General features: G+C 36.2%; 1 protein-coding gene across 1 annotated transcript; it reads left to right on the top strand.

The window, feature by feature from the left end:
• Positions 1 to 4,894: 4,894 nt before the first annotated feature.
• Positions 4,895 to 5,839, top strand: LOC100764488 (olfactory receptor 7G2-like). Its single transcript, XM_027411641.1, has one exon. The coding sequence runs from the start codon at positions 4,901 to 4,903 to the stop codon at positions 5,837 to 5,839; it is 939 nt and encodes a 312-aa protein (XP_027267442.1). The 5' UTR covers positions 4,895 to 4,900.
• Positions 5,840 to 12,582: the final 6,743 nt, after the last annotated feature.

The following is a 12,582-nucleotide window of genomic DNA, read 5'->3' as shown; positions in this document are numbered from 1 at the left end:
TATGTTGATCCTAACTATTAAAGAGTATGAGGTATATTTCCATTTTCTAATATTTTTTTTCTTCAAAGGCTTAATGTTCTTGTCATACGGGTTTTAACTAGTTTAGTTAGAGGTACACAAGATATTTTATGTTATTAGTGGTTATTACAATGAGTAATATTTCTCTAATTTCTTTATCAACTCAGTTAATATCTGTGTATGGGAGGGCTACTGATTTTTTTGAGTTAATCTCATACCCTGACACATTACTGAAGTGGTTTCTCAGATGTAGAAGTTCTCTGAGAGAATTTTTAGGGTCACTTATATGTACTATCATACCATATCATATGCAAATAGTAAAACTTTTATTCTTCCTTTCTAATTTGTGTCCCCTTGATTTACTGTTGTTTTCTTATTGTTCTAGCTAGAACTTTAATTGCTATAGGAAATAGAGAATAGACGGCCTTGTCTTGTTCTTGATTTTTATGGAGTTGCTTTCAGTTTCTTTCTATTTAGTTTGATGTTGGCTGTTGGCTTGCTGTATATTGCCTTTATTATGTTTAAGTATGTAACCTTGTATCCCCAATCTCTCCAAGACCTTTATCATGAAGGAGTGTTGGATTTTGTCAATGGCTTTTTCAGCATCTAATAAGATGATCACATGTTTTTTTTTTCAGTGTGTTTATATGGTATATAGTATCACAGATATTTATATGCTGAACCATCCTTGCATGTCTGGGATGTAACACACTAGATCATGGTGGATGATATTTTTATGTATTCTTAGATATGGTGAATATTTTATTGAATATTTTTGCATCAATCTTCATGAGAGTCTGGTCTGTAATTCTGTTTCTTAGTTGTGTCTTTGTGTGATTTGGGTATCATACAACTGTAGCCTCATGAGAAGAGTTTGGCAATTTGCTTCTGTTTCTACTGTGTGGAAATATTTGAAGAGCGTTGGTACAATCCCTTCCTTAAAATTCTCATAGAATTCCGTGCTGAAACCATCTGGACCTGGGCTATTTTTGGTTGGGAGTCTTTTGATGACTGCTTCTAATTCATTGAGGGTTATCAGTCTATTTAAATTGTATATCTGTTCTTGATTTAATTTTGGTATGTGGTACCTTTCCAGAAATTGTCTATTGCCTTTAAATATTAAAGTTTTGTGGAATATTTCCCCATGCTAGGGAAACCCACAGAAACAGCTTATCTGAGCAAGTGGGAGCTCACAGATCCCAGTCTGACAGATGGGGAATGAGCATAGGATTGAACCAGGCCCCTGAATGTGGGTGTCAGTTGGGTGGACTGGACAGTCTATGGGGCCTCTAACAGTGGAACCAGTATTTATCTCTAGCACATGAATGGGCTTTGGGAGTATCCGTTCCCTATGGAGGGATACTCTCTCAGCGTAAGTACATGGAGGAGGGTCTAGGTCCTGCTCCAAGTGATATGACAGACTTTGAGGAACCCCATGGGTGGTGTCACCCTACCTGAGGAGTAGATGGGGGTGGGCTTGGGGGTTGGAGGGGGAATGGGAGTATGAGAAGGAGAGAGAACTGGGATTGGAATGTAAAGTAAGATTGTTTTTAATTTAAATGAAAATTAATTTTTAAAAGCAACACATGTTTATTATCCTGTACTTCTATGGTTTCAAAGGCCCGATAAGACAGAATAATCCTTTTTTTTTGTCTCTTAAGGCCAAAGTGAAGATTTCAGTCATTGTGTACTTCTGTCTGGAAGACTCTATGAAGAATCTACTTCCAGGGTCATTCAACTTGTTCCCAGGACTCAGATCCTGAATGTTAGAAGGCTGATATACTTATTTCTTTGCTAGTGTCAGCCAGAAATGCTGTGCAGAAGCTTCCCCCAAGAAAGGAAGGCTCATTAAAGCACAAGATATTCTAGTAGGTGAAATGCTCCATCTACAGGTAATCTCATTAAGTTCATGAAGTAGGATTGCTAAATGTTCAGGAAGTTCCTGAAACTGATGGATTTATTAGGCCCCTATGCAGTAGATCCCTCTGTGAAAAAAAAAGAAAAAGATAAAAGAAAAACTCTCAAGACAAGATAAGCTGCCTAGAAGACTCCTAGGCCAGCTCAGATGGAGTAAGACCAGTCAAACTGCATGGTCAAACTTCAGATGAGCTGAGCTACTTGAAAAGAACAATTTACAGCCTGTTGAATTGCTGAAGGTTGTACAGTGTGGTCCAGGATTCCAGATTTCCTGAACTATCATCCATGCTTATGTAGTCTTGGTTATATATATAATATATATTATATATATATATATATATATATGTGTGTGTGTGTGTGTGTGTGTGTGTGTGTGTGTGTGTGTGTGTGTGTGTGTGTGTGTGTGTCTTCAAGTCATTTCTGTTCCTGTGAGAAACCCCTCATCTATATTTTTGCAACCTCAATCAAATTCATTGGTTCAATAAAAAAGTTGTTGAATGTAACATAGATGGACCAAATTAATTGACCATAATTTATGTATATTCTTAGACTACCTTATACCTTCTAATGTGTGTATCCAATGTTTTCTTTTTTATTATATTAGCAAGACATATATCTAAAGATATGTTTTAGTTATTTAATTCACATTTTCAGATTATAATTGCTCATCTCCCCCTTTCTCCCTTCAAACTTAGAATCTTAAAAATGGTATCACAACTCTTCTTAGTGCTGTTTAGTACAGAGTTATAAAGTTGTCCTTTAATGATAGGACCAAGATTTGCTGAGGTACATAAGATAATTTACAGAACTATGGTTAAAAAAATATATCACAGGATGGAAAAATAAGACTTCCATTTGACCTCTTTTTGTGTGCTAATCAGCAAAGAAAATTTTCTCCTCACAGATGTTGTCTCTGTCCTGTAGCCTCCTGAGAGCCAAATGGGCTCTACTTAATTAGGACTTTCACAAAGCAAAGTCCTGTGGGACACCAACACCACACATAATCAACCTGTGATCACCATTCAACTGTCTTTCCCATTTAAGTATCCACTACACCAACATTAGCTGCAGGAATCATTTTTTTTCTGCAAAGAAGGAAAAGTGCTGTATTGAAGTTCAGTGTTCACAGAAAGAGCAACTTCCCTTATTGTGTTTGAAAGTCCAAGAAGAACTGTATGTCATTCCTTAGTGATAGTGCCCAGGTAACCTGAACAATTTCCTGTTTATGCTCTGCTGGATCCATTTATTTAAGAAATTTTTATTCTGCTAATACCTTACACTGTCTTAAAACCATGCTGAATAGTAGTATAGACTGTGTTGTTTTAAGGATTATTCCATGAAGCTCAATGATTTTTATAGTGTAATGGATAAAGCAAAAGTTACAACAGTGTATATGTAGCCTGCATAATATTGGACATGCTATACTATATCAGCTATTTGTAGAACAGATCTTTTTTGCTGTTTTGTTGTATTTATTTGGACAATTAAGAGATCATGGCAGATACTGAGATAATCTTATTTATATTTTTATATTATTTTATGATTATTTTTGGTATAGAACATAGAATACCACAGCAAAACACATTAACCATTTAAATTAACCATTATGGGATATTAATATTTTTATATGTACTCTTGTAAAAAATTACATATATGTTTGTATATGTGTATGTGTGTCTGTGTGTGTGCTTTGATTCACTGGATATAATATAAAAAAATCTCGGTAGAATAATGAATACCTATTTCTGTTTCAAGATTCTGTTTGGGAATGGAACACATATTCTTTATATTATTAAAGATATGTAATACCTATGGTTTGTTTTAGCAATGTGAAATATTATATAGTAATATTTTAATCATGATACATGTCACATTTAACACATATTTATATTTATTTTGCATGTTTTAAAGCCTATTAAAATAGTATGTAAACTTCATTTAACAAATTATTTTTCTCTAGTCACTTTGGTTATTCTATTTTTAAAAATACATTACATATTCATGTTGGTGAGTGTGTGCATTTATGCATGTCTGTGTATGAATGTAGACATTAGACTTGCCATGTTGCACATGTGGAGGTTAGGGGTTATCTTTTGGGAGTTGTTTTTCTCTTTAGACCATGTGGGTCCCAGGGTTCAAACGTCTTTACCTGCTAAACCATCTCATCAGCCTCATGTTTGATAATTTGATAATTCTTGTTGCTAAATATAAGTTAGATTAATTTAACTTTGAGACATTTTATTATATATGTGAGAGAAATGATAATATTGCTCATCTACATTGAAATGTTCAGTTTTTCGTCTTTTATACACACAAAGTTCTAAGGCAGAATTTTAGTCCATGATTCTTCCCTTGAATTTGAGATTATAAAATCAAGGCTTCTATGTCTTTATTTCATTTTCCAAACAGTCTTTTATTCCTATTATGAACACTGAAAGGCAGTAGATTATTCTCATGTTATTAATAAATTTCAAAATTGTAATATTTGTGCTTAATACATAAAGCTCTGTTTTTGAAAATCCTTGTAATACTTTAAGATTGATAACAAATCACAGTGATATATATATATATTAGGACACAAATATCTTATATAGTAATTTTATATTTTGCTTACACTAAGAAAGTAATGGGGCAAAAATTAAAATAAGGTATGCCAATTTTGAAATATATATAATCATTTTATTTGATTTTGTTATCTGGACTCAGAATTTGGAGATTTTTTAGTCAGTCATAATGTTCTACATTATTAATATCTAGTGTTTCAATGAGGGAAAAGAGAAAGAATTCAATAACTTTAACATAGCCAAAGAACAGAACAGAAAAAAAATAGATGATATTACAGGAAAATGACAGGGAGAACAAGATTGATAGTTACTTCTAAAGCTGAAAATTTTCTGTAATGAATTATCCTTGGAAAAAATTTATGTCTTTATGTCTGTTTTTCCCTCTAAGTCTCTTAAACAACATGGAATTTGCAAATCAAACAGATACAATAGAATTCTTGCTCTTGGGCCTTTCAGATGATCCAGAATTGCAATCCATTCTTTTTGGAATATTCCTGTTTATGTACCTGGTCACATTTCTTGGGAACTTACTCATTATCCTGACCATCAGTTCAGATTTCCGCCTCCACACACCCATGTACTTTTTGCTCTCCAACCTATCCTTGGCTGACATTTGTATAAGCTCAACCACAGTTCCAAAGATGCTACTGAATATCCAAACACAGGATCAGAGAATATCATATGCAGGCTGCCTCACTCAGGCTTGCTTTGTTTTGATTTTTGCTGGATTAGAAAATTGTTTGCTTTCGGCAATGGCCTATGACCGCTATGTGGCTATTTGCCACCCTCTGAGATACACAGTTATCATGAATTCACACTTCTGTACTCTACTAATTCTAGTTTCCCTGATCATTAGTGTTGTGAATGCACTACTGCTCAGTCTCACGGTCCTGCAGCTGACTTTCTGCACAGACATTGAAATCCCCCACTTCTTCTGTGAACTTGCTCAGATCATAAAGCTTGCCTGCTCTGACACACTTATCAATAAGATTTTGATTTATATTGCTGCTCTCCTATTTGGTGGTATTCCTTTCTTCGGAATTTTTCTGTCTTATACTGAAATTGTCTCCTCAGTTTTGAAAATTCCAACCAGGCAAGGACGGTATAAGGCCTTTTCCACTTGCGGTTCTCACCTGTTAGTTGTCTCCCTGTTTTATGGGACAGGTTTGGGAGTTTACATTAGCTCTGCAGTTACAGAATCTCCCAGGAAGACAGCAGTGGCTTCGGTAATGTATTCCACAGTCACTCAGATGCTAAACCCCTTTATCTATAGCTTGAGGAACAGAGACATGAAGGAAGCCTTGAGAAAACTCACCACTAGGATGGCTTCCCTTATGTGATAGGGTCACTTTTTGGGTCAAGGGGTGGCTGGGCATTATTCAGGTATGAGATTCATATGTGATTGTGAGACAGAAACTGAAAATACTCTTTCACTCAAAGAACAAACATTCTTTGGGTCTACTGAATGACAAAAAAATTATTGTTGTGCCTACATCAATGTCTATATCATTATCCATCTGACCTGGACGATTTGAAAATCTGTTATATCTTAATTATTTAAGCAAGTATAGTTTCACATTAATATACTACTCTAGATTATCTTGGTGAGTTTATATTCTATTAATGTTTCACAATATAAGATTCGAGAAAAAAAGATAGAGGAGAAAGAATGACCTAATTCAATTATAGATACTGAAATTTCAATATTGCAATTAGTAGTTTGAGTATGTATGAGTCTATGGTTTTGCTCCATGTAAATGTCATACTGATAGAACATGTTTCATTTTTTAACCTGTATAATTTTTTGTGAACTCTCTTCCTAATTAAAACTTAAATTTCACTGGGGTCATGGATTGTGGCCTGGTTATCCTTTGCTTTACAAATAATATCCACTTATAAGTGAATACATGCTGTGTTTGTCTTACTGGGTCTGGGTTACCCCACTCAGGATGTCTTTTGCTAGTTCCATCCATTTGCCTGAAAATTTCAAACTCTCTCTTTTTTTTTGAGACAGGGTTTGCTCTGTGGCTTTGGAGCCTGTCCTGGAACTAGCTCTTGTAGACCAGGCTGGTCTCGAACTCACAGAGATCCACCTTCTTATGCCTCCTGAGTGCTGGGATTAAAGGTGTGTGCCACCAAAGCCCAGCTCAAACTGTCATTGTTTTTTACCATTTACATTTTGTGAATGTACCACATTTAAAAAAATCTACTCTTCAGTTGAGGAGCATCTAGGTTCTGGCCAAAAAAAAACAAAAAACAAACAAACAAACAAACAAACAAACAAACCAATAGTGCCATGATCATAGTTGAGCAAATGTTCTTGTGGAATGATTGTGCATCCTTTGGGTATATGCCCAAAGTGGTATTGCTGGGTCTTAAGGTAGATTGGGTCCAAATTTTCTGAGAAGACAACATCCACAACCCAAAAGATGCTAGGTAAAAAGGAGGACCCTAAGAGGGATACACATTGAGGGCCCCAAGGAGGGAAAATATTTAAGATACCCTGGGTAATCTGGGACAAGGAAGAAGGGAGGGTATGTGGGATGGAACCATGAAGGTTCAAGAAGACCAAATCCGGGAAGGGATGGATGGGGAGAGCAGTGAAGGAGACATCTTGGTACAGGGAGCCATTAACAGAGGTTAGGGAGAAACATGGTGCTAATGAAATTCTCAGGAATCCACAAGGATGACCCCAACTAAGACTCCCAGCAATAGAGGAGATGGTGTCAAAATGTATCTTCCCATTTAATAAAATTAATGATTACACTAATTGTCATCATAGAACCTACATCCAGTAACTGATAGAAGCAGATGCAATGACCCATAGGTAAGCACTGGGCTGAGCACATGGAGTTCAGCTTAGGACAGAGAGAAGGGATCATATGAACAAGTAAGGTCAAGAACATGGTAGGGTAGAGAAAACCACAGAGACAACTGACCTGAGGTAGTGGGAGCTCATGGACTATGGGGGGACAACTGGGAAAACTGCTTGGGACTGAACCAAGTCCCCCAAATGCGGGGACAGTAATGTGAGTTTATCTGTCGGGGGGCTGCTGGCATTGAGATGAAGACCTATCCCAAGTACACAAACTGGCTTTTTGGAGCTCATTCCCTATGGTGGGATACATTACTCTGCCTTCATATTGGGGGAAGGTGCTTGGTCCTACCTCACCTTGATATGGCAGACTTTGTTCATGCCCTGAGGAAGGTCTTACACCCTCTGGGGTGTGGATGAGTCTTGGAAAGGAGGGTAGGTGTGGGGCAGGAGTAGAGGAGGGAGGGGATACTGGGGTTGCTATGTAAAATGAAAAACAAATTGCTTAAATAAAAATTGATATGTAAAAAAATAAATTTCAAACATAACAATTATTTATCACAATCAATGCTAGTCTCATTTCTTGATTAAGATACAATTGTTCCATTAGGTTCAGCAAGGTTATACACACACACACACACACACACACACACACACACACACACACACTATATTTCATAGTCTTTTTTGCTGGTTAAACACTGCTGAGTGTAATTTGTCTTTCATATTTACAAGAAATATATGCAGTTTATTTAAGGTATACAAATTTTCAACATATATATATATATATATATTCTGATTTGAATAGTTTTGTAAATTGTATTCCTATATTCATATCATCAAATAAATTCATTTAATTTGATATTGAATAATTTTAAAGAGAATTAATTAATTTACATCTGTTACTACAATATACAGATATTTTTCTCTGTTAAGCACATAAATTTTTTTCCTTTGGTGAAAGTACATATTGATATTTTGTATAATGAGCCTCATATCATATTTATCTAATATTTTATAATTGTGTATATGTAAATAATTCAGAAATTTTCCTATTAATGGATTAGAACTAAATATATTTCAGGAATCAATGTCCATCAAGTTTATTCCATTCATCAAATGTATCAGAAAGTTTTTTCTGTAGGTCTTGTTTTGCAGGTATACTATTATAAGCAGAAGAAGCATAGATGTATTCCTTTTAAGCATGCTTTTAGTTTACCACTGTTAGTGTTAATCATTTGCACCTTGTAGATGCATTTCTCAAAATCCTACTTCCTTGGATCTAAACTCTTCCTTGTAGAGTTTTGTCTTAATTATGAGGTATATGATAGCATAGTGTATTTTATCTACCAAACCACATTCCATACTCAAAATTATGAAAACTGCAGATTTGATTTAATATTAGTAGTAGTAAAAATGTTAACAGAAATGTAAATTAGTATAAATAATAATACCTGCACATAAATACTAATGGACAATGACAATTCATAAGATATGGAAGAAAACTCTTAATAAATGAATGAAAATAGTTTAGGTATTATGCGTACACAATGTGTTTTGTGAGTGGGTTTTCCTAGGTAGATGTAACACACACACACACACACACACACACACACACACACACACACACCTACTCAACTCCACATGGCAGGCCAAAATTATTACTAAAACAACTTGCTCATCTAATGAGTTTCTATTTGTGGTCACTAACTAGAGTATGGATTATGAGTTACTTATAGGCAAAAGTGTCTTATATTTACACATAAATATATACTAAAAATATCCACTCCAGTACAGGTGAAGATTCATGAAAGCCACAACCCTAATCTTACTGCAATTTTTGCAGGAAGCTCCACTGTCCTGAGAATAGGCCAGTCATGATCTATTGCCCCTGCAACTGTTCACTGCTTCAATACCCCTGGGAAGATTATTCTGAATATTCAAAATTTCAGGATTCCCAGACATAGGGATTTTATTTCCTCCCACAGCCTCAATAATCTCCCCATTTAATGTGGAGGAACATTTCAATGTAGAGGAAATTATAGACTCTTACATTGAAACACAATAGACTCTTACATTGAAAATCATATCAGAAATGAGGTCTCAGGCACAACTTCTGCTTGCCCACTCTGTGATCTCCTGTCCTGAAGACTTCAAGCAGGTCAACTTGCCCCCAGAAAAACAAGCAACCAATCTCCTGATATTGCTGTGCTAGTCTGGTCCTACTTGTGGATGTTCTTCAGCATATTTGGATGGTGGTTGTACTTAGGCAGATGTCGGCAAATAAAAGTTTGCAGAGAAAGAGGTACATGGGTATTTGTAGATGAGAGTCAGAATTGACAGCAATTATGATGACCAGATTTCCCCAAATTGTGACCAGCTATGTAAAGAGGAAGGGTCCAAAGATGAGGGCCTCCATTGTGGCATCATGGGTTATTCCCATTTGAGAAAATTAGGAGATGTTTGTTTGGTTTCCAGGTTCCATGTTGCTGATCAACCTAATAGAAATGCAGAGTGAAATAAAACATATGGAAACCATGCATCAGCATCACTTGGGGACTTGTTAGAGATAAAAAATTTTACTCCTAATTCAGATTCATTTGTTATTTAAGATATAGAACATTAGACAATACTTAAAATTTGATTGAGTTGATTGTGATACTGTTTTCTCCATTATCTATATTTCATATTTGAGAGAGAAATTGTTGTACCATTTCATGTATGTGGGTTACAGAAAATATAACATATAAGAGTCATATATCTCCCTTTACAACATGAGTCAACCTGAGGCTAGAGCTCTACTCGTCAGATTTGATAGCAAGAAATTGTACCTAGCAAGTTACTTTGAAGGCCCAATATAATTTGATTTTTTAGAAAATATACACTTGATGAAGATCCTTCTCATTTGTTCTCTGAAGAACAAATATTTCCTCCAGCACCTCATTTTTCTTTCACTGCCCTTTGTTAAAACAAATTTGAAATAAAGTATATTCATATTCCGCCGCCGACCGACCCAGGAACTAGGTGAGTGAGTCTCTGCCCGCTCCTGACTCCAGCCCAAAACAGCATACACCCTGACCACCCCCACCCTCCCACCCCCGCCTCCGCCTGCGGGATTGGACCAAACATGCCCAGGCAGGGAGGAGCTCCCTGCGCCCCAAAAGCTGGTAGCACCCCACTCTTCCATTCCGCCTACTGACTGAGGAACTAGGAACTAGTGAGGAGACTACCAGGAGTGTCAAGACCATCCAGAGTTGTGGACATTGAATTCCTGGCCCCCACACACCACTGGGTCATAAGAGGAGATAGAGAGACCCCACCTGCACCCACTAAAAGAGGATATGGGGAGAAGACAGAATAAGATTTCACTCAACAACAGAAAGACCAATATGACACCATCAGAATCTAGGGACTCCACTCCAGCAAGATTGGAAAAGCCCAACACAGAGCATGAAAATGAGATGGACCTCAAAAATAATCTCAGCAAGATGATAGAGACCTTTAAAGAGGAAACAAGAAAATCCCCTAAAGAAATAGAAGAAAAAGCAAACAAAAAATTAAACAAATTGGAGGAAAAGACAAACCAAAAAATTCAAGAAATAAATAAATCTCTTAAAGAATCTAAAGAAAGCCAAGAAAATCATCCAAACAAGTGAAGGAAGCTCTTGAAACAGTTCAAAGCATGAAAGCTGAAATAGACACAATAAAGAAAACACAGAATGACACTATGCTGGAAATGGAAAGGCTGGATAAACGATCAGGAACTAAAGATGTAAGTATATCCAACAGAATTCAAGAGATGGAAGAGAGAATCTCAGCTACTGAAGACTCGCTAGAGGATATACATTCATCAACCAAAGAAAACCTCAAGTCCAACAAATCCCTAACACAAAATATCCAGGAAATATGGGACACTGTAAAAAGGCCAAACCTAAGAATAATAGGTATAGAAGAAGGTGAAGAAACACTGCTCAAAGGTACAGAAAACATATTCAACAAAACCATAGAAGAAAACTTCCCCAACCTACGGGAGGATATGCCTATGAAAGTACAAGAAGCTTACAGGACACCAAACAGACTGGACCACAAAAAGAAGTCCCCTGACACATAATAATCAAAACACCAAATCTACAGAATAAAGAGAAAATATTAAGAGCAGCAAAGGCAAAAGGCCAAGTAACATATATAAAGGCAAACCAATCAGAATCACACCCGACTTCTCAACAGAAACTCTGAAAGCCAGAAGGTCTTGGATAGATACCCTACAAGCACTAAGGGAGCATGGATGCCAACCCAGACTACTGTACCCAGCAAAACTTTCAATCACTATAGATGGAGAAAACAAGATTTTCCATGACAAAAACAGATTTAAACAATACATATCCACAAATCCAGCACTACAGAAGGCTCTGGAAGGAAAACTCCAACCCAACAAACATAATTACACACACAAAAACACTGGCAATAGATAATCTAATTTTACCAAACACAAAAAGAAACAGGAGGGCAAAATCCACACGCAATGGTACCACCAACAATAAATCCAAAACAAAGAAGAACCAATGAACAATGGACATTAATATCCCTAAATGTCAATGGTCTTAACTTACCCATAAAAAGATATAGGCTAACAGAATGGATATGAAGACAGAATCCATCCTTCTGCTGTTTACAAGAAACACACCTCAACTTCAAAGACAGGCGATACCTCAGAGTAAAAGGATGGGAAAAAATTTTCCAATCAAATGGGCTCAAGAAACAAGCTGGGGTATCAATCTGAATATCTAACAAATTAGACTTTAAACTGAAACCATTCAAAAGAGATGAAGAAGGGCATTTCATACTCATCACAGGAAAAATCCATCAAGATGAAGTCTCAATCCTGAACATCTATGCCCCTAATACAAAAGCACCCACATTTGTAAAAAGAAACATTACTAAAGCTCAAACCACATATAAAACCACACACACTTATAGTAGGAGACTTCAACACCCCCCTTACACCATTGGACAGAACCACTAGACAGAAACTTAACAAAGAAACAAAGGATCTGACAGAAGTTATGACACAACTGGGTTTAACAGATATCTATAGAACATTCCATCCAAACACAAAAGAATATACCTTCTTCTCAGCGCCACATGGAACCTTCTCAAAAATTGACCACATAGTTGGCAGCAAAGCAAACCTCCACAGTTACAAAAGTATTGAAATAACCCCCTGTATCTTATCAGACCACCATGCATTAAAGCTAGAATTCAACAGCA

Source organism: Cricetulus griseus, chromosome 4 (genome assembly GCF_003668045.3).
Source record: "Cricetulus griseus strain 17A/GY chromosome 4, alternate assembly CriGri-PICRH-1.0, whole genome shotgun sequence".
NCBI lineage: Eukaryota > Metazoa > Chordata > Mammalia > Rodentia > Cricetidae > Cricetulus > Cricetulus griseus.
This window is presented reverse-complemented; position numbering and strand designations above follow the sequence as displayed.

Coding starts and splice junctions, on each gene's coding strand:
- LOC100764488 (XM_027411641.1), top strand. CDS start 4,901: ATGGAATTTGCAAATCAAACAGATACAATAGAATTCTTGCTCTTGGGC.